This window comes from Gobius niger (assembly GCF_951799975.1).
Source record: "Gobius niger genome assembly, chromosome: 22".
Lineage (NCBI taxonomy): Eukaryota > Metazoa > Chordata > Actinopteri > Gobiiformes > Gobiidae > Gobius > Gobius niger.
The window spans coordinates 3,544,566-3,566,400 of NC_136873.1; the positions used below are offsets into that span (position 1 = coordinate 3,544,566).

Genomic DNA, 21,835 nt, shown 5'->3' on the forward strand with positions numbered 1-21,835 from the left:
AGTAAAATTTAGTGCAACTCGAGAAGCCGTCTGTTTCGATTGTACAGCGGCCTGTCCACACTCCAGGCCGGCAGGTGGCGACAAACCCCAATGTTTACCAAATGTCCACCGTCATTAGCAGCAGAAGAAGACTTGTCATGACGTGGAATGTTTACGCTGCGGCTCAGTCCGGTCACACTGCTCACGTTTAAGCGGAGAGACAGTTTTTCCAACGCGAAACCACAACATTTCTCTCCAGACTCCGCGAGCCCGGTACGACCCGACCTGCCTCCACCTCACAGCGGACAAACGGAGGTCAAAAACGGGGATAAGGCCACCGGAAGGGTCGGGATGGGAGCTCGCGGAACCGGTCGGCTAAGCTAGCGGTGAGGCTAACAGCTGATTTATCCGTGTTTAGTTTAATTTGTCAACAGCACGAGCAGGACCTGGGGGGTTTGTGGGGGTCAGAGGTGTCATGTAGAAGGTTTACTGACAGGACCAGAGATTTGTACCATTATGAGTTAGAGATGGTCACATTTTGTCCGAGTTTAGATCTCGTTAAGTCTTGGCCCCATGTTAGAGCCAGTTGGTTTACTCCAGTGTGATTTTAAACCTTGATAAGTCCCTGTTTAGTGAAGCTCTCTCCTATATTTTAGCCCTGATCCTTGGTAGTCTTGTGTGTGCTGTTGTTCTGCCTCTCTCCAATAACAAAGCAGTTATAACAGCTCACAATATTGCCAATTCTCAAAAATAGGATGGATAAGCACGTACAAAAATATAACATAGAATTGGCTAGCATTTCAGATTCATTATGTGTAGTTTCACCAGAGCCGTGGGAAGATATTTTAGTTAGCTGAGGGACAAAATACTTTTTCTGTGCATAAATCCTATTTATTAACCTCTTAACTCCCGCCTGAACTGAGAGCATTTTCTCCAGTTCAGCTTTACCCAAATCCTGTAGGCCAGTGTAACGCCTCATTTGAAAGACCTACAAAACTAAATGGATCTTTTTCCTCACGTCAGATTTTTTTTCATCACTTTTTTTGTTGGGCAGTCGTCTCATTTTTGTCAAATTTTCATGACTTTTTTTGTCACTTTTTCGTCAAATTATTCGCATTTTTTTTGTCAAATTCTTATAACTTTTTTGTACATTTTTCGTCCATTATTGTCATTTTTTTGTACATTTTACGTCCATTTTTTCTCAATTTTTCGTCCATTATTTTTCACCTTTTTGTCAAATTTTTGTCATTTTTTGTACATTTTTTGTCACTTTTTCGTCAAATTTTTCGTCAAATTTTTCGAATTTTTTTGTCACTTTTTTCGTCAAATTATTCACATTTTTTTGTCAAATTCTTATCACTTTTTCGTCAATGTTTTCTCAATTTTTTCACATTTCCATCCTTGTTTTCGTCTCAGTTTTGTCGCTATTTTCACACCTTTTTCCAGAAGCTTTTGGACTGGGGGTAAAGCTGGAGAAAATGTGCTCGGTTCAGGTGGGAGTTAAGGGGTTAATATTGCCTGCAGTTCACAAACTATCCACCAGGGGGTGCTGCAGCGCCCTCAGCACCCTAGGTTCCCACGGCCTTGAGTTTCACCCACAGCCTCCCATGTGACCCTCTCAGATTTGGATGACATTTTTTGTCAGCCATTTTGAGAGAGCAATTTTATACAAGGCAGTTATTCTAATTTACTGCATTTACAGACCAACAGAAGGTTTGGTCATCATTGTAGTGTGATATAGACTGGTGCTATGGGACTGAAAAAAGCATAATACCCCCTCTTTAAACATTGAACTAGATTAAACTTCTGTGCATAGTGGAGTGGAAGCATGATACAAGTCTCCCAAAGTGCTTCACACAGGGTAGGATCATCGCTAAGCTGCATGTGTCTTCTAGGAACAACGATATGCCCTCAGGCAGTGGTGGTTTGCCGTGTTACATGTTCCTGTTTGGTGTTTGCAGGGCAGTGGTCAGTCACGGTGCTGAGAGCTGCAACCTGAAGCAACATGGAAGACAAGTACAGCAGCAATGTCCTGTCCGGGTCGAAGCTGGGCATGGTGGAGGCGTCCGACTCCAGGTATCTGGCGAGGGCTCAATTGCGGCAAATATAATAAGACATGAATGACAATATTAAAGCAAACTCATATAAGAACGTCATGTTTTTAGTGTTGCTCAAAGTGTGTGTTGCTTTCAGACTGACGCGGTACATCGTGTTGCTGCTAGTCTCCAAAGCGCTAAAAGCCCTGGGGATCTTCGAGGCGTACGACATCCTCAAAGTGGTGCACATCGTCCAGTTCATCTTCATCCTCAAACTCGGGTCAGTCGTCGTCCGCTTTGCTTCACACAGCATGTGGCACGTGTTCTGAAACTGTGCTGTGATTCCAGGAGCGCTGTGGTCCTGCTGTTCTTTCAGAAACCCTTCTCTTCCGGGAAACCGATCTCCAAACGACAGGTGCGCTCGCTTCTCATAGCGTGTGTTTGAAAATGTAATGTCTCTGTGATGTTCTCCCTTTCCAGTGGATAAAGTTGGTGAAGCACGCCGTCTTCAGCTGCGTCATTTCTCTGCTGGGGTTCTTCGGCCTGACTCTCTGTGGACCTCTGAGGTATTTCCAATGCCATCTTTCGGAATAAACACGACTGCCACAAGTATAAGCTATGCATAAAACAACATCGAATTAATGGATAGAGCCAGGTTTAAATGTATGCTTTTCTTTTGTTGAAATATTACTGTATTTTCCGGACTATAAGTCGCACTTTTTTCATAGTTTGGCTGGAGCAGAAAGGAAGTTTGGGGTTAGCGAGAAAATGTAGGTTACTCTTACAGCAATTAAACAAAAGAAAGCTAATCACAGGCTAAAAGCGAAATGGCCACAGCTAGAAGAACGAGTTTGCAAATGAGAGCTTGAAAAACATGTTGGAGGAGATTTGTCAACACTGCAGTGGTCTGTTCTTTATGCTATAGTTCAGGGGTTCTCAACCTTGTAGAGCACAAAACCCTGAGTATGTCAAAAAAAAAAGTAAGTCTCTAGCCCATTCCTGTGCGGAGTTAGGATATTTTAACTAAATAACCAGTTTACTCACTCCAGCCACTAGGGGGCAATTTGAATAAATAAAAAATAATTCCACAGGTGTCCAGCAGAGGGCACTTGCATAAGAGATCAGAATAACACATTATAGCCCCGTGGTAAATGAAGCTTACCACCACAGAGTGTGGAGAGAGTGAATAATAAAATACTTTGAGAAACTTGTGACACAGGCTTGTACAGCGCAATACAAGTGTAAGAAGTTATTACTTTGGTCACATTACATAATGATGTTTTATTTGAAAATAAAAATAAATGGAAATTAAAAGAAAGTGTGAAGACTTGATTACTATTTTTGCAAACCACTACATTGAAACAAATATGTGCCTGAATCAAGTGTTGATCTTGTGGATATAGTAGTAGGGACGACTGTGCCAGGCGATTTCTCTCTACTTCACAATGAGGCATTTTGGTCTGGGCCATACAATTCTTTATTAGAGCCAACCCGGTCCGGCCCCCGATCACAGTCAGGAACAATAATGTGGCCCCCAGAGAAAAAAGTCTGAGGACCCCTGCACTAGGGGGTCGCGAGACAAATGTGTGGGGTCGCCAGAGCATATAGATAAAATATTTATTTTAATATTATTATTATGGTGTGGTAGCATACATGCTATTTTACCGGGGTGCCATTATTTGTTCTAAATTTAATTCATTTTTGTTTTAGCCATTGTTTTTTCTTTGTTTTTTAAGAGTTATATAGGTTAACCTCTTAACTTCCGCCTGAACCGAGAGGATCTTTTTTCTCACGTTATCAGATTTTTTTTCCATCATTTTTTTGTTGGGTATTCAACTCATTTTTGTAACTTTTTTGTCATTTTTTCGTCAATTTTTTTTATCACATTTTTGTCATTTTTTTGTCAATTTTTATCAAATTTTTTGTCAATTTTTATCACATTTTTTTCACATTTTTTTGTCATTTTTTGTCACATTTTTGTCAATTTTTTGTAATTTTTGTGTCACATTTTGTCACATTTTTTATCAATTTTTTGTCAATTTTTTGTCATGTTTTTGTAATTTTTTTGTCAAATTTTTGTCATTTTTTCGTCAATTTTTTGTAATTTTTGTGTCACATTTTGTCACATTTTTGTCATTTTTTATCACATTTTTAATCAAATTTTTCTTATTTTTTTGTCAATTTTTTGCCATTTTTTCACAAATTTTTCGTCACTTTTTTGTCAATGTTTTCACACTTTTTTGTCACATTTCCATCATTGTTTTCGTCTCAGTTCTGTCGCTATTTTCACAGAAGCTTTTGGACTGGGGTAAAGCCAAACTGGAGAAAATGTGCTCGGTTCAGGCGGGAGTTAAGGGGTTAATGTCCCTGTTTTTTCCCATGGTCTGACCCGGGTGGGGGTCACGATCCTAATTAACTGTTATAATGGGGGTCGCGGCTCTAAAAGGTTGAGAACCACTGCTATAGTTATCTGAAACCTCCCAAATGTTGTTGAGTCCAAGCCTGTAAATTGTGGAGTCTGTAGGAGCTACTAAACTTCATTTGGAGAAAACGACTCTAATGTTTTGGGGTTTACTCCAATCATAGAGTGTAAAAATAATAGACAGCTTCTGCTCACTCCTCCCCGTTTGCATTACTGACTATGTTCGAGAGGGAATCCATGCTGGATTTACAGACTGCTCTTACCCTGCTCCTACCGAGGATGGACTATAGACTGTGTGCAGTTCGGTTGTAACCGTGCCCTCGCCTTTAGCTCGCATGCTAACAGCCTGTCAATCAAAGTCAGGCCCTCATTAATACCGTAAATTCTCTAATACTGGCCTGTATCCCATTAGCGGCCGGGTCTCTGACAGAGGCCGGGTCTCTGACAGAGGCCGGGTTCGCGGCTGGCGGAGGCAAATTAAAGCCGGTCTCTAAAACAGGCCGGGGCTTTTATTAGAAACTATAGTGGTAGAAATATTCTCCATGTTAGGAATTTGTCTCATACTGGTGTAAAAGAAAACTCACGTGCAGGAAGTAACAAACTGAACCCGGGCCGATGGGGACGCTGCGGAGGAGCTGATCCGAGCGTAACTTTGACACAGATTTAGCCACTTTTCAAACCTCCTGTGACTATATTTGGAAAAAGGGAAAGCAACAAATGTTGTGTGACCCTCCAGGGTTTTAATAAAGTCTCCATCGCGTCTTCAAAGCACGTCCAGCTGCTCCGTGTGCAGGTCAGTCCCACGCCTCAAAATAACTCCTCCCATCAGCGCGAGCGTCTCGTCTTCTCTCGGGTCAGTCTCATGATCGATCACAAACACAAACGCTCCGTCTAAACTTGCCTTTTACACAAGATAACAACAAATAATCCGGTCCGAGGTAAAAACGAAACAGAAACCTGCAGTGACATGGACGTCAAAGCTCCGCTAACAGCAATGAAACACTTCCTGTTGTATAGGAATATCTAGCTGTAGATAGTTTAACATTATATGAAACCAGGCAAAATAGTTGTTTAAAACGTGTGCAAAGATCAGTGCTTTCTAGATGGAGGTGTTGCATCACTAGCGGTCAATGGCAGCCCCCTGTATGGTAGTCATGGAACTGTGCTACCCACGGCCATTGACTCCAACTTGATAATGACCACGCTTCCACGATAAACACTGCCCTGCCAAAGCAGCAGAGGGTAAAGGTTATGTCCCTCGATCTAAACCTTATTGAGCATCTGCGGGGCATTCTTAAAAAACAGAAGTTGAAGCAGCACAAGGTCCTCGATGTGGTCACAGAGGGGTAGAAGAGCAGTCCATTGGTCACCTGTGAAGCTTGGGGTAATCTCCTTGGTCAAGAGGTTTAAAACAGAGCTGGGAAATACTGGTGGAAACACAAAATATTGATATTTTGAGCCCAATCTGTCATTTTCATTGAAGGGTGTACCACCAGTTTTTACAGTATTGGCTGTGTTGAGATATTTTGTTAGTCAGTTGCTAAATGTATTGATCCATCTGGTGTGCTGTGTCTCTGACTGTGGCCCAGGACCCTGCTGCTGTTGGAGCACAGTGATGTGGTGGTCATCGCTCTCCTCGGGGTCCTCTTCACCAGCTCCGGCGGCGGCCCCTCCAAGGTAAAATACAAAAGTATAATTGCAATATCCAAGATGGTTATTATAGGAATATTTTTGTCATATGTTCTGTTTTGATCATATTGTCCGTCTCTGAGCCTTTGCGAGAGACGACTGCTGTTATGACTGGGCTGAACTGAAACGGAGATGGAATTCTTTGCTTGGTTTTCAGACCAGAGGAGCTGCATTCTTCATCATCGCCGTCATCTGCCTCCTCCTCTTTGATAACGACGACCTCATGGCCAAGATGGCAGAGCACCGTATCCTTCCACTTCACCGTACTGATCCGAAACTACAGAGGAAGCCTTGTCGTGTGACTGAGATCATTACCAGAGGCGGGACCTAGATCAAGCACCAATACGGGCTACACCAGTTCTGAATGCTTCTCAAATAGAACTAAATCAGACTGAGTTATGTGTGTACTGTGTGTAAACCATGTCCAAACCAGAAAGACACCGAACTTAAAGTGTTTACAAGGTGAAAATAAACAATCAAATCCCTCCCCTCTTTAACCAGAAAGGAATGGGTACTGATCCCCGGTATCTTAATCGTGCTTATCGTGTGCTGGCATAAGCTCCAGCCCTAAAGAGGCTAGATACAAGTTGGCCATTTTATACTCACTACTGCCACCTCAGGTCATACGTGTAACTGCACCTTCTATATTAAAGGAATAGACCACCGTTTTTACATACTGAGATATGTTCTTACCTTAGCTTTGACGAGTTCTTTAGGACCTGTCTGATCTTCCCCCGTGTCCTCAGTCACGTAAACACAGCGCAGACGGCGTTAGCATTTGGCCTCTCCCTCTCTCCTCTATAGCTCCAAAACTGGTCAAGATAGAAGCTACCAAGCTCTTCCACGTTTTCCCTATTTAAATATGGTTACGTGAAGTGTTCCACTACAAAGTATAATTACACAAAATTAAACAATGTGGATTTTCTAAGCGGATAAAAGGGGGAACTATATTGTAAGGCGTAATAATACCAGGAGTAGTTTGAAATCTGTGCAGTAATCTTCACTTTACTGCGCAGTAATCTTCACTTTACTGTGCGGATGCCAAATTACTCCTGGTATTATTACACCTTACAATATAGTCCCCCCTTTTATCCGCTTAGAAAATCCACATTGTTTAATGCCATCCATCCATTTTCTTCCGCTTTATCCGGGGCCGGGTCGCGGGGGCAGCAGTCTCAGCAGAGATGCCCAAACTTCCCGGTCCACACACACCTCCTCCAGCTGTTCTGACCCCGAGGCGACACCAGGCCAGCTCAGAGACATAGTCCCACCACCGTGTCCTGGGTCTTCCACGAGGCCTTGTCCCACTAGGACATGCCTGGAACACCTCCCGCGGGAGGCGACCAGGAGGCATCCGGAACAGATGCCGGAGCCACCTCAGCTGCTCCTTTCGACGTGAAGGAGCAGCGACTCTACTCCGAGCTCCTCCCGGGTAACTGAGCTCCTCACCCGATCTCGGAGGATGCGCCCAGCCACCCTGCGAAGGAAACTCATTTCGGCCGCTTGTATTCGCGATCTTGTCCTTTCGGTCATGACCCAAATCTCATGACCATAGGTGAGGGTGGGAACGTAGATCGATCGGTAAATCGAGAGCTTTGCCCCGACTCAGCTCCCTCTTCACCACGACAGACCGATACAGCGACCGCATCACTGCTGACGCCGCATTGATCCGTCTGTCGATCTCACGCTCCATCCGTCCCTCACTCGTGAACAAGACCCCGAGATACTTGAACTCCTCCACTTGAGGTAAGGACTCCCCACCGACCTGAAGAGGGGAAGCCACCTTTTTCCAGTGGAGAACCATGGCCTCGGATTTGGAGGTGCTGATCCTCATCCCGGCCGCTACACACTCGGCTGCAAACCGCCCCAGTGCAGCTGAAGGTCCTGGTTCGTTGAAGCCATCAGAACAACATCGTCCGCAAACAGCAGAGATGAGATCCTGAGGCTCCCAAACCGAACACCCTCCGGCCCCTCCGGCCCCTGGCTGCGCCTAGAAATTCTGTCCATAAAGGTAAAGAACAGAACCGGTGACAAAGGGCAGCCCTGGCGGAGACCAACACGCACCGGGAACAGGTCTGACTTACTGCCGGCAATGCGAACCAAGCTCCTGCTGCGGTCATACAGGGAACGGACAGCCCTTAGCAGAGGGCCCCGGACCCCATACTCCCGGAGCACCCCCCACAGGGCACCACGAGGGACGCGGTCGAACGCTTTCTCCAGATCCACAAAACACATGTGGACTGGTTGGGCGAACTCCCACGAACCCTCGAGCACCCGACGAAGGGTGTAGAGCTGGTCCAGTGTGCCACGGCCAGGACGAAAACCGCATTGTTCCTCCTGGATCCAAGGTTCAACCATCGGCCGGATCCTCCTCTCCAGCACCCTGGAGAGGAGGATCCATTAAACAACATTGTTTAATGTTGTGTGATTATACTTTGTAGTGTAACACTTCACGTAACCATATTTAAATGGGGAAAACGTGGAAGAGCTTGGTAGCTTCTATCTTGACCTGTTTTGGAGCTATAGAGGAGAGAGGGAGAGGCTAAATGCTAACGCCGTCTGCGCTGTGTTTACGTGACTGAAGGCACGGGGGAAGATCAGACGGGTCCTAAAGAACTCGTCAAAGCTAAGGTACGAACATATCTCAGTATGTAAAAACGGTGGCCTGTTCCTTTAAAGGGGCTAGATACAAGTTCGCCATTTTATACTCACTACTGCCACCTCAGGTCATACGTGTAACTGCACCTTCTATATTAAGCTCGTGCATGACGGCACTTCAGACCCGAATTAACACCATTTTGAGTGACGTATTTATGTCCATAATCTACAGCAAAAGTTTCAAACTGACACCTGTCACCTATTCCTATTCACCTGCAGTGTCTCGCCTTAAAATTGAATTGCCGGTGACCCAAGTACAACAATTTTCAAGATTTAGTTTACGTCATTTCACTTGTTCCGAAACGTTTCTGACTCGATTCAATACATTTAGTTATATCTGTGAATTAGGTACGAACATTGCACTTGTCCCATTGGCAGTTTTACTTACTCTTATTTCAAGCGAGAGTAGCTTAGAACCAGCCTGACATGTCCTCAAGAGAGCAAAGTATTCTTGGTCCGATCAGGATTAAAGTCTACACAAGTGAAAACCGCTCAAAACTAGTTTAATATTCTCAAATCAAGTCCGTTAAATCCATGCTTGATATTTGTTTTTTATAGTGAGCCTGAAGAAATATCACCAGTGGTTCATGTGAAAACACCGCACTAGTCTTTCATCTCCTCCTGTAACCTATCAATTCACTTTATGAAACGACAAATGTATGGTTTTGCATTGGGGAGAGTGTGGAGTTGGTTGTGTTTCCTTCACTGAGCCCAGCTGAGGGGCACCACGACAGCGCCCTCACTCACTTCCTCCACACGGCCATCGCCTTCCTGGGAGTGGCCGACCACAAGGTAACAGTCCCGTGTTTGTCTATTGGAAAGTGATCGGATGGATACTACTAAGATCATAGACTTATTCCATGTACTTAAGTAAGTGAGGGGAATAAATAGAACCACAGCTGTAGCTCCTCCGTTTATCTCATCTGTTTATCGTCCGTTAGGCCTGTTACTAAGACAACATTTTGACAAAAAGTTTGACATTTTGAGAAGAGGTCGACTGATCATGGGTTTTTCTCAGGCGGATGCCGATTTTGGGGGATTTTTGTTGATGCCAGTATGCACAGCCGATATTTATTTCAGATTTTTCAATGTCTGTTTATAATCTTGTGTATGAAGCTTCCAAACTGTAACTCCTGGTGTTACTAAATGGTCTCCCATCCAAGTACCGATCAGGCCCTTCCCTGCTTAGCTTCCCAGGTCTGACGGGATTGGGCAGAGCAAAGGCGGTATTGCCATGGTAACGGTCTCTATCACACTGCAAAAAGTACCCGACTAAAAACAAGGAAAAAAATCTTAAAAATAAGACATTTTGTCTTGTTTTAAGGAAAAAAATCTGCCAATGGGGTCAGCATGTTTTTCTTGCTAAGAATTCTTATTTCTAGTATATTTTTCTTATCAAAAAACAAGAAAGAAACACTAAATTTAAGCAAATAAATAGCTAGAATTAAGCAAAATGTCCTCAGAAAATTGAATAATTTAAGGAAAACATTCTTATTTAGTGAAAAATTGTGGGTATTTTACTTAAATGTTGCTTGATTTAAGTAAAATGTTCTTAATAAATACTAATATTTAAGGAAAATATTGCCGGCGCCCGGGGACCCGTCTCCATGATGTGGAGCCAGGCTGATGGTCAGAATCACCTGCTGGAGGATTCACCTACTGTACATGTTTTTAGTGGTAGGGGAAACGTACACAGACACAGGGAGAACATGCTCCACACAGAAAGGCCCCGTCCTGGTGGGAATCGAACCCAGGACCTTCAAGCTGGGAAGCTGAGGCTCTAACCGCTGTGCCACCGAGCCGCCCACTTTAAAGAATGGAATGTATTATCTATCTGTGAGAATCAGTTCTTACATTAACAGTTGTTGTGATCTTAGTTTTTTCTTAAAATAAGAAAAATATTCTTTGTCTAAAGCTGAAAAAGATTAAAAACGTTTTTCTTTCTTGTTACAAGAAAAAATATCATGTTTTTTAGCAAATATATCTGAACAAGAAATGGCTAGATTTGATTTCCTAAAACAAGATTTTTTTTCTCAAGGAAACTTTGCTCGGCAATAAGAACTTATTTCTTAAAGTAAGACATTTTTTACTTGCTTAGAATCCACTTTTTGCAGTGCACTTATGGTTCTGAAATTATGTGCAAAAGTAAATGGAATAAAATATATAAAATACAATGCAAGCTGTCCAAACTTTCGACAGATTTTCTTCACAAAGTTTCTCTGTTCCCCCGAGGCCGAGGAAGTTGTAGGATTTAAAGGCTCTGACTGAGCTCAGTGCAAAACACTATCCCTTTCGTATCTAAAGATAGGCCAATAGTCGATATTTGAAAATACCCAAATATCAATATCAGTCGACCTCTAATTTTAATACAGGCATGCAGAACTAAATGTAAAGCTTATTAGTGACCATAAAGTGTTTTGTTTTTGTATCTGTGATTATCAAATGAATAAATAAATGAAATATCATTGCTGGGGTACTTGAACAGTTTTGAAGACCTTAAAAAAAGCTGAAATGGAGTTTGTCTTGTCTCCGCTCTGACTGTGCACAGGGAGGAGTGGTGCTGCTGGTCGCCGCTCTCCTCCTGAAGGTGGCGTTCCACACGGCCTCCAGGAAGCTGTCTGTGGAGATGGGCGGAGCTAAACGCCTGCACGCTCTGGATAACCTGCTGGGCACGGCGGTGCTGCTGCCGTGGGTCGTCGTGCTGTCCGCCACCACTGAGGTCAGCAACAAACACTAAATACAACCGGCAGCTGTGTATGACGTTGAGCTGTGATATTCTGTCTGTCTGGAATATTGATTTATGTGGAGTTTTTGGGGCTGATACCGATATGAAGGGGATTGGGAATAGGTTTGGAAATAGTAACATGTTTGATTACTCGATTAGATTAGAAAAGTAGTCAGATTAGAGCAGGGGTTCTCAATATATATTTTACTATTATTATTATGGTGTTGTAGCATACATGCTATTTTACCAGGGTGCCATTATTTGTTCTAAATTTAATTCATTTTTGTTTTAGCCATTGTTTTTTCTTTGTTTTTTAAGAGTTATATAGGTTAACCTCTTAACTCCCGCCTGAACCGAGATGATCTTTTTTCTCACATCATCAGATTTTTTTTTCCAGCATTTTTTTGTTGGGTATTCAACTCATTTTTGTAACTTTTTTGTCATTTTTTTGTCAAATTTTTATCACATTTCTGTCATTTTTTCGTCCATTTTTTTTTAATCAAATTTTTGTCCGTTTTTTGTCAATTTTTTATCACATTTTGTGTCACATTTTTTGTAATTTTTGTGTCACATTTTTCTCATTTTTTTGTCACATTTTTCATCAAATTTTTGTCATGTTTTGTCACGTTTTGTAATTTTTTTGTCACATTTTTATCACATTTTTGTCACATTTTTCGTCATTTTTTTCTAATTTTTTGTCACATTTTTGTCACATTTTTATCACATTTTTGAAATTTTTTTGTCACATTTTTGTCATTTTTTTGTCAATTTCTTGTGACATTTTTGTCACATTTCCATAATAATAGAGGAGCAGTGGTTGGTTACTCGGCTGGTGACGAAAGCTCGGAGGCGTCTCCAGGAGGTGGGGGCGTTCCTAGGAGGACTCAGGCAAACCTATCCCTAAAATGGCCGCCATCAGAGTTTTTACAGATGACTCAAAAATACGTGAATGTGCCAAGGCAACACTTCAGGCATGTTTTTTGTCAATTTTTTTTATCACTTTCTTATCACCTTTTTGTCATTTTTTGTCAATTTTTTGTCATATTTTCGTCACATTTTTATCACTTTTTGTAATTTTTGGTAATTTTTTGACAATTTTTTGTAATTTTTTGTAATTTTTTTGTCAAATTTTTATTTTTTGTAATTTTTTTCTCATTTTTTTCTCATTTTTTGTAACATTTTTGTCAAATTTTTATCACATTTTTTTGTCACATTTTTGTCATTTTTTTGTCCATTTCTTGTGACATTTTTGTGACATTTTGCCACTTTTTCATCCATTTTTCGTCACTCTTTTGTCAATGTTTTCTCACTTTTTTGTCACATTTCCATAATAATAGAGGAGCAGTGGTTGGTTACTCGGCTGGTGACGAAAGCTCGGAGGCGTCTCCAGGAGGTGGAGGCGTTCCTAGGAAGACTCAGTCAAACCTATCCCTAAAATGATCAGAGTTTTTACAGATTACTCAAAAATACGTGAATGTGCCAAGGCAACACTTCAGGCATGTTTTTAATGAGGGAATGTCTGGATTTGTTCTCATGAGTACTGGTATGAAAACAGATGAACTTGACCCCGTGAACCCTCTCAGTCCGCCTTTTCCCTTCGTGTTGCAGAGTAAGGTGGAGTCGTGGTCGTCCCTGCTCCTGCCCCTGCTGATGATCGTCTTCTGCGTGCTGATCCTGGACTTCTACGTGGAGGCGGTGTGCAGTGCCAAGATGGAGGCGCCGCGCGTGGCCCGCTGCGGCACCGCGGCTCTGTTCGTGTCCGCCCTGGTCCTGGCTAACTTCTGGACACACCCCCTGACGGACCCGCTGCGCCCGCTGAGCAAACCCCCCGCCCAGAGCACCGAGCACGTGCTGTCGGGCGGGGTCATCGTCAGCGCGACCTTCTTCATCCTGGGTCAGACAACAACACGCGGCTTAAGATCACCTCTTCTCTTTAGCTGCCACTGAAAAATTCAACATGGCCGCCATTTTTTGGGATGGCTTCCATAGATACAGACAGCATCTCGTCATAGAAGGGGGCGTGGCTTCACCGAGGGGGAAAATAGAATCTTTAGAGATACACAATTTTTCCCTCTTTTCAGCCATTTTCTGGTGGAATATCAACTTATTTATCACATAAATAAAGTCAAGTATAAATCAGGCCCATTTGGATATTTTCTCACAGCAGATTGTTCAGTAGAAGTGAAAAAACGGCAGTTGTAGCAAACGCTAGCTAACCGTTAGCATTAGCCCGATGCTAACATGTAGCATCAAGTTAGCATTCTTATTCATGTATAGATACAGACGGCATCTCTGGAATCGCCCATATATGGTCATTTTTGAAAACAGTTAAGGGGGAAAACAATTTTGAAAAAATGAAAATTTTCTCTAATTATTCAAAAACTGCTTTAACAAATGCTGAATTATGAATATAGTTTTCTACTAAATAAAGATACAAAGACATGGGGAGGAGCAAAGTGGTTCAACAGCCCATAAATACATGAATAACGGAGAATGCTAACTTGATGCTACATGTTAGCATCGGGCTAATGCTAATGGTTAGCTAGCGCTAGCTACAACTGCCGTTTTTTCACTTCTACTGAACAATCTGCTGTGAGAAAATATCCATATGGGCCCGATTTACACTTGACTTTATTTATGTGATAAATAAGTTCATATTCCACCAGAAAATGGCTAAAAAGTGCGGAATATTGTGTTTCTCTAAAGATTCTATTTTCTCCCACGGCGAAGCCACGCCCCCTTCTATGACGAGATGCTGTCTGTATCTATTTATGGGCTGTTGAACCACTTTGCTCCTCCCCATGTCTTTGAATCATTATTTAGTAGAAAACTATATTCATAATTCAGTTTTTGCTCCAGTAGTTTTTGAATAATTAGAGAAAATTAACATTTTTTCAAAATTGTTTTCCCCCTTAACTGTTTTAAAAAATGACCATATATGGGCGATTCCAGAGATGCCGTCTGTATCTACAGTCATCATATTCAATAGGGGTGTAACGGTTTATCTCACGGTGCAAGTCCAATACAAATAATACGTTGTTTTTTAAATGAAAGAGCCTAAATGTTCATTATGAGGCAGTATTTATAATATCGGAATAAAATTGTTGTTATTTTCAAAATTTTCAAAGCATATTTCAATGTGCCTCTGGGCTCCCAATGCAAAACAAAATAGAAAACAAAATGGTAGTGCGTTAAAGTAAAGCATGTGCCGCTTTAGACGGCAGTTAAAACACTCACAGAGCAGCGTGTTTGATTTGAGGCTCGTGTTTTAGCTGTTCCAGGACAATTATAGATTGTTCTTTTAGTGAGACAGAAGGTTTGTTTTTCCTGCTTTACTAGTTTCGATCACTTCCTGTGTTCCTCAGAAGCATCACCTGGTGGTGAAAGTGACGTGTTGTAGGCAGCTTACATGTTCCTGGGCAGCATTCGGCTTGTACTTTTCTGGAAACAAAGCTTTTGAGGCAGAGAATGACCAAGATCCTACACATTTGTCTGCGTTTTTGTCAGTGTCATTCATTTTTATTTGTATATTTGGTCACGGTGCATGTTAATGAACACACATGGGACACATTCATGTAAACATGCCGGTGTCTTGGGCTAATTTCCATCCGTCGCACCCCACTCAAACTCGCAAACCCACTCTCCTTTATCCTGGCCTATTGTGCATGTTTTTAACAGTAGGGGAAACTGGAGTATCTGCAGACACGGGGATTTATATCTGATCTCTTATTCTGTAGCACTGGCAGCCTTTATACTTCTATGTGTTTATCTTTGAAAGCTTAAAATCTTTAGTTTCCAACACAAAAGACCGCAAATCTCTATCACCTTCTGTTCCAAAGTTATGTCCGAATGTCGGCGATGTTGTAGATGGCCTGTAAAAACGAAATAAAGCGCAATTTGGCCCCTTCGTGCAGATCTCTTAGAGCACCCACATTAGGGCTGCTCGATTATTGAAAAAAAAAATTGTCACGATTATTTTTGTCATAATTGAAATGACGATTATTCAAACGATTATTTGTTGCCTTTAAAAAAAAGTCTTTATTGTATTTATATATTTATTAATAACAAAAACTATGCTGAATATTTTCTGTTTTCTGGACAGTCATAAAAGTACAAATCATTTTTCAAGTTTGCCTCGATTAAGGAGAGGTCCCTGTTTCACACCTGCCCCCTGCTGGCCAGCCCTCACACCTGCGCAAGTAAACTGAGCAGCGCGGCCTGATGACATCATCACACAGTGCCGTTTGTTTTTATGTCAGACAAAAGCATGAGCCATGGCAGGTGAAAAGCGAAGGGAAAATAATCCCAGCGCCATGAAATAACGCAAGTCTGATTTGCCAGAAAAAAAATGAAGAAAATTTAATATTTTGTTTTTGTTTTTTATTGACCTTTATTTAACCAGGATAGTCCCACTGAGATTAAGAATCTCTTTTTCAGGGGAGTCCTGGCCCCAGAGGGGAATCTATTGTGCATGTTTTTAGTGGTAGGGGAAACCGGAGTACCTGGAGGAAACCTACACAGACATGGGGAGAACATGCAAACTCCACACAGAAAGGCCCTGTCCAGGTGGGAATCGAACCCGGGACCTTCTAGCTGTGAGGCGTGAGCGCTAACCGCTGCGCCACCGTGCCGCAAAAAAGTCTGTTTTAAGCCCCATATGCAGGAGATGTCCGCTTTAATAAATGTCAAGCCAAGAGACTTTGAGAAGAATGAGTTTAGATTGCGATTAACCTTTAGCTTCAAGGCTAAAACATCTACGTTTATTAACACAGTCTCCTGTCCTGACTAAAGATTGTCTTGGCCAACCAAAAACATGCTCTGAGCAGTGATAAGTCGACCGAAGGGGCGTGGCATGGCGCTGACGAAACTGCGCTCATAAGACATAAAATTACGGGAACTTGCGCACTGCAAAAAGTATTTAACTAGATCAGTATAAACATCTCAATTTGAGCATAATAATCAAAATTTTAGTTGTTTTGACTAGTTAAGAAGTTGTTGGGCATTTTGTCCTGGATTATTTCACTTGTTCTGAGATGTTTCTGACTCGTTTTGATACGTTTCGTCCTTATTTCAGGTCATTTTCTTTGCAATGTGACAAAAATGTGACAAAAATGTGACAAAAAAATGACAAAAAATGGATTTGAAAAAAAAAAATGACAAAAAATTGCAAAAAAAATGACCAAAAAGTGACAAAAAAATGATTAAAAAAAGGCAAAAAAATGACAAAAAAAAGACAAAAAAAATGACAAAAAGTGACAAAAAAAATGACAAAAAAATGACAAAAAAATGACAAAAAAAAACAAAATATGACAAAAAGTGACATTAAAAAAATGATTAAAAAAAGACAAAAAGTGACAAAAAAATGACAAAAAAAGACAAAAAAATAACCCAAAAAATGACAAAAAGTGACAAAAAATGTGACAAAAAATTGAAAAAAAAATGAAAATTGGTCTTATCTCATTGGCAACTTTACTTTCTTATTTCAAGCGAGATTTCCCCTAGAACTGGTCTGACATGTCCTCAAACAAGCAAAGTAAACTCGGTCCGATCAGGAAAAGTGTCTAAATGAGTGAAAACCGCTCAAAACAAGAGACATTTCCTCAATTCAAGTCATTTAAGCCAATGCTTGATGTTTCCTTTTTGTAGTGCGCTGTATCTACTGTAAACACTGCATTTGTGTGTAAAAAGAAAGATTAATCTCAAAAACAAAAAAAAACAAATTGCTAATGGTTTTAGTTTAAAGTTAATTAGCATTTGTGTATCTTGAAATCTTGCTTTCTTGTTTCCTGTGTGCTGTCCTGTAAGTCTCCTGCTGACGTGCTCTTGCTCCTGTGTGTGTGCAGCCTCCAGTATCCTGGCGTCCCCGTCGCGCCGCGGGCAGAAGGGCACCCTGGTGGGCTACTCTCCCGAGGGCACTCCCCTGTACAACTTCATGGGGGACGCGCTGCAGCAGACGTCCCAGTCCCTGCCGCGCTTCATCAAGGACTCTCTAAAGCAGATCCTGGAGGAGTACGACTCCCGGCAGATCTTCTACTTCCTCTGCCTCAACCTGGTACTGTCTCCAGTCGGTCAATAGTATTTTACACTGCTGCGACCGATGTTTAGAACTAGGGCGGTTATTTTCCCCATATTGATCGATCTTGTTTTCTATTCGATTTTTTTTGTTTTAACCCCTTAACTCCCACCTGAACCGAGCACATTTTGTCTAGTTTGGCTTTACCCCAGTCCAAAAGCTTCTGGAAAAAAGCTGCGAAAATAGCAACAAAACTGAAACGAAAACAAAAAATTGCAAAAATGTGATTAAAATTTGACAAAAAAAATTACAAAAAAAGACAAACAAAAAAAAAGACAAAATGTGACAAAAAAATGACAAAAATGTGCCGAAAAAATGACAAAAATTGGACAAAAATTTGATAAAAATTTGACCAAAAAATTACAAAAATGTGACTAAATGTGACAATTTTTTTTTTTTTTTTACAAAAATGTGATTACAATTTGACAAAAAAATGACAAAAAATGACCAAAAAAAAGAAAAAGTGACAAAAGTGACAAAAAAATACAAAAAAATTACAAAAATGTGACAAAAAATGTGATAAAATGGGACAAAAAAATTACAAAAATGTGACAAAAATTTGATAAAAAAATTGACCAAAAAAAATGACAAAAATGTGACAAAAAAAATGACAAAAATGACAAAAATGTGACAAAACGTAACATTATTATTATTTTATTTTTTTTACAAAAATGTGATTAAAATTTGACAAAAAAATAAAAAAAAAAGTAAAAAAAAATTACAAAAATGTGACAAAAATGTGATGAAAATTTGACAAAAAAATGACCAAAAAAAAGACAAAAATGTGACAAAAAATGACAATTAAGTTACAAAAATGAGTTGAATACCCAACAAAAAAATGATGGAAAAAAAAAATCTGATGACGTGAGGAAAAAGATCCTCTCGGTTCAGGCGGGAGTTAAGAGGTTAATGGACTGAAAACTGCTGCAGAGGAGGCAAAGACGAGCTCGACCCCTCTAAGCCCCATACTCAACATCCCCATCTCACCCCACACCACGCAAACACACACATCTGAAAAGACAAGTTAGCCAGAGTTTGTAGCTGATTTCATTCCTAAATTCACCAGATCCTCTCCTTTGGCTCACACTGGACTTCCTGTTTGCTTGTCTGGTGTTTGCCCCTTCACCTTCATAGCACAGGTGAGGGGGGTTCAAAATTCCCCCATGTCCGACCGCGAGGATACTAACCCCTTAACTCCCACCTGAACCAGGCACATTTTCTCCAGTTTGGCTTTACCCCAGTCCAAAAACTTCTGGAAAAAAGCTGTGAAAATAGCAACAAAACTGATACGAAAACAATGATGAAAATGTGACAAAAAATTGATGAAAAATTGATGAAAAAGTGGCAAAAATGTCACAAAAATGTCACAAGAAATTGAAAAAAAATTTGGCGAAAAAATGTCAAAAATGTGACAAAAAAGTGACAAAAATGGGACAAAATGGGACAAAAATGGGACAATAATGTGATAAAAAAATTGACCACAAAATAACAAAAATGTGACAGAATAAATGACAAAAATTTGACAAAAAATGACAAAAATTTGATAAAAATTTACCAGAAAACAACAAAAATGTGACAAAAAATTACAAAAAAATTACAAAAAATGTCACAAGAAATTGACAAAAAATGTACAAAAAATGTACAAAAAATGTACAAAAAAATGACAAAAATGTGACAAAAAATGACAAAAAAATGACAAAAATGTTACAAAAAAAATTACAAAAATGTGATAAAAATTCGACGAAAAAATGACAAAAATGTGACAAAAATGACAACCAAAAAAAAGACAAAAAAGTTACAAAAATGAGTTGAACACCAAACAAAAAAATGATGGAAAAACAATCTGATGATGTGAGCAAAAAGATCCTCTCAGTTCAGGCGGGAGTTAAGAGGTTAAAGATCATCATGTTTCCCTCTCTACCTTCTCTGACGTCTGCCTTTCCCTCCAGGCGTTCACCTTTGTGGAGCTCTTCTACGGCGTGTGGACCAACAGCCTGGGCCTGATCTCAGACGGCTTCCACATGCTGTTCGACTGCTCGGCGCTGGTGCTGGGGCTGTTTGCGGCGCTCATGACGCGCTGGAAAGCCACACGCATCTTCTCCTACGGGTGAGTGCCTCTCTATCCCGATCTGGTTACTCCCTCGGGGAAAACGTTTCTGTGACCGCTGGGAGTCCCAGATCTGAGCAGCCCCTGTGGCGTTTCAGGTACGGCCGCGTGGAGATCCTCTCAGGGTTCATCAACGGCCTCTTCCTCATGGTCATCGCCTTCTTCGTGTTTATGGAGTCGGTCACGCGGCTGTTGGATCCGCCCAATATCAACACAGATATGCTGACCGTGAGTACAACCTTTTCACCAAACAGTTTTGTTCAATATGTCAAATGGCTGCTAGAAGTTTTGAATGATGCAAACAAGATCAAATGACTTGACTTGACTTGAGTAAAAGTAAAGATACTACTGAATGCTCAGTCAACATTTTAGCAAAGTGAAAGTACTAAGTATTCAAAGTAGAAAGTACAAATATACATATAGAAGTGTTAGGAAAGATAAACTCGTACGAAGGTGCATTATGTAACTTTTAATTCAAATACAAAAGTTGATTTTAGTCCGTATATACAACACTCCAGGACCAATTGTTTTGGGGTTTCTGGTAGGTATGTGTAACCATGGATATGGTTCTATCATAGAAGTGGGAAATAAGTAAGGATTAAACAACTCGGAGCCGCATTAGACGTTATAATGCACGATGCAGAGTCAAGAACACATTATAACCGTGTAATGCAGCTCCTCGTTGTTTAATCCGCTTATACCAGGGTCCCACAAACGTAACATTTATAATAAATGTTTTTTTCATTGACTAAACTCACTAAATCTGCCAGACTACGGGACTATTTTGTGTGGGTTATTAGCCGGTCACTGAAGGCTGGTCTCAGAGCGAGTCATTCTCCGCAGCTATTACGAGGATCTCAGTCAGGCTCAACGACACAACATCAGCACAGAATCACAACACAACAGGACTAACCCGGAAACACTTTTCCCTGGAAGTAAACACCGATATGCGGCACTCGTGGGCAGGAGTTATTTACCTTTTACGCTGTTTAACCTGAAGCTAAAGCTAGCTAGCTCAACCAGCTCAACTGTTTATGGAAACAGCTGCGGTGGAGTCGCTCACACCTGGGCCCCCCCAACTGAAACTTTTATGTTTGACTTTACTAATCCAGACAAATATGCTTCAATGCAGGATCATTTTATGTACGCCTGAAAATGATGAATAGCCTTAACCGTTTTCAATAGAAATGTAAAGCTCATATGTTATTAACAGTAGCTAACCTAGCTGCTCACTCTCCTCAACAAATGTTTTGGCCAAAAACGTTGAAATTAACACTAATTCCATCTCATACGTTCCTGTCAGTCACTAATTACGCCTTTGTCTGATTCAGCTGTGTCATGCGTTGCTATGGCGATGCCACAGCGGAGTGATATCCCAGTGATTTAACTACCGGACTACGTGTGCGGTTATACCAAAATAATGCACCAGCCAATCAGAATCCAGTATTCACCCAGACCATAGTATAATTGCGTCTACAACATTATATCGACATTCCTATTTGGAAGAAAAGCAAATCTTTGTGTTTGTCATGTTGTGTCGCAGTTTCCTTGTGCAAGTTTTCATCTCTTTCTTGAAAAGTTACAGCTCAAAACCAAAATGCTGTTCCTAATTCCACTGTGTTAAGGCTGTATGCTCCGCCTGGCCTCACCGTAACCAACCATAAATATCTCTTAAACCGGCCCCCTCTACACCCTGGCTTTTAACACACTACACTATGTACGGCTTACATAATACAGTGTACAAAAAAAGAAGACAATTGTACAGAAATAATACTAATACTATAATGAGGATGGAATTGACAACTGGGAATGAGCAATGTTTGGTGTTGGTAACCTTAGGAACAAAATACAGTATAATGATCGCTTTTGGTTCCTTGCTTTGTACAGTCATCGTACATGAAATGAGACCGTTGTTGTAGTGCGCCACATTGTACTGTATCAAGTTCCCTTTTGCCAATGAGACTAATCTCAATATGATGTTGCTAAATGTTTGATTGATAAAGTAATTTGCTATAGGCAGTCATATATCTTATTCAAGGTAAATGCCATAGAGTGCGTCTAATATATTTTTTGCTGCTTTTCCTTGTTGTTTTTTTTCATTTTGTACTATGTCCTTTTTGTTATCGTGAAATGTAAATTTGTATTG

At 40.9% G+C, this 21,835-nt stretch overlaps 1 protein-coding gene across 2 annotated transcripts in view; it reads left to right on the forward strand.

Annotated features, from left to right (window-relative positions):
• Window positions 1-217: 217 nt before the first annotated feature.
• The window catches only part of slc30a5 (solute carrier family 30 member 5), a gene marked incomplete at its 3' end in the record, with an annotated part of 30,987 nt that continues 9,369 nt past the window's right edge, over window positions 218-21,835 (forward strand). Inside the window, exons 1-13 of one of the 2 annotated variants that reach the window (XM_079581260.1) lie at window positions 218-365; window positions 1,946-2,055; window positions 2,173-2,295; window positions 2,364-2,430; window positions 2,496-2,581; window positions 6,027-6,114; window positions 6,284-6,371; window positions 9,500-9,576; window positions 11,333-11,503; window positions 13,118-13,403; window positions 17,353-17,561; window positions 19,532-19,689; window positions 19,788-19,917. In XM_079581260.1, coding sequence (XP_079437386.1) covers window positions 1,985-2,055; window positions 2,173-2,295; window positions 2,364-2,430; window positions 2,496-2,581; window positions 6,027-6,114; window positions 6,284-6,371; window positions 9,500-9,576; window positions 11,333-11,503; window positions 13,118-13,403; window positions 17,353-17,561; window positions 19,532-19,689; window positions 19,788-19,917 — 1,554 coding nt within the window. In that variant the 5' untranslated portion in view covers window positions 218-365; window positions 1,946-1,984. Of the gene's footprint in view, window positions 366-1,940; window positions 2,056-2,172; window positions 2,296-2,363; window positions 2,431-2,495; window positions 2,582-6,026; window positions 6,115-6,283; window positions 6,372-9,499; window positions 9,577-11,332; window positions 11,504-13,117; window positions 13,404-17,352; window positions 17,562-19,531; window positions 19,690-19,787; window positions 19,918-21,835 lie in introns of both variants that reach the window. The other variant, XM_079581259.1, reaches the window with a different exon arrangement.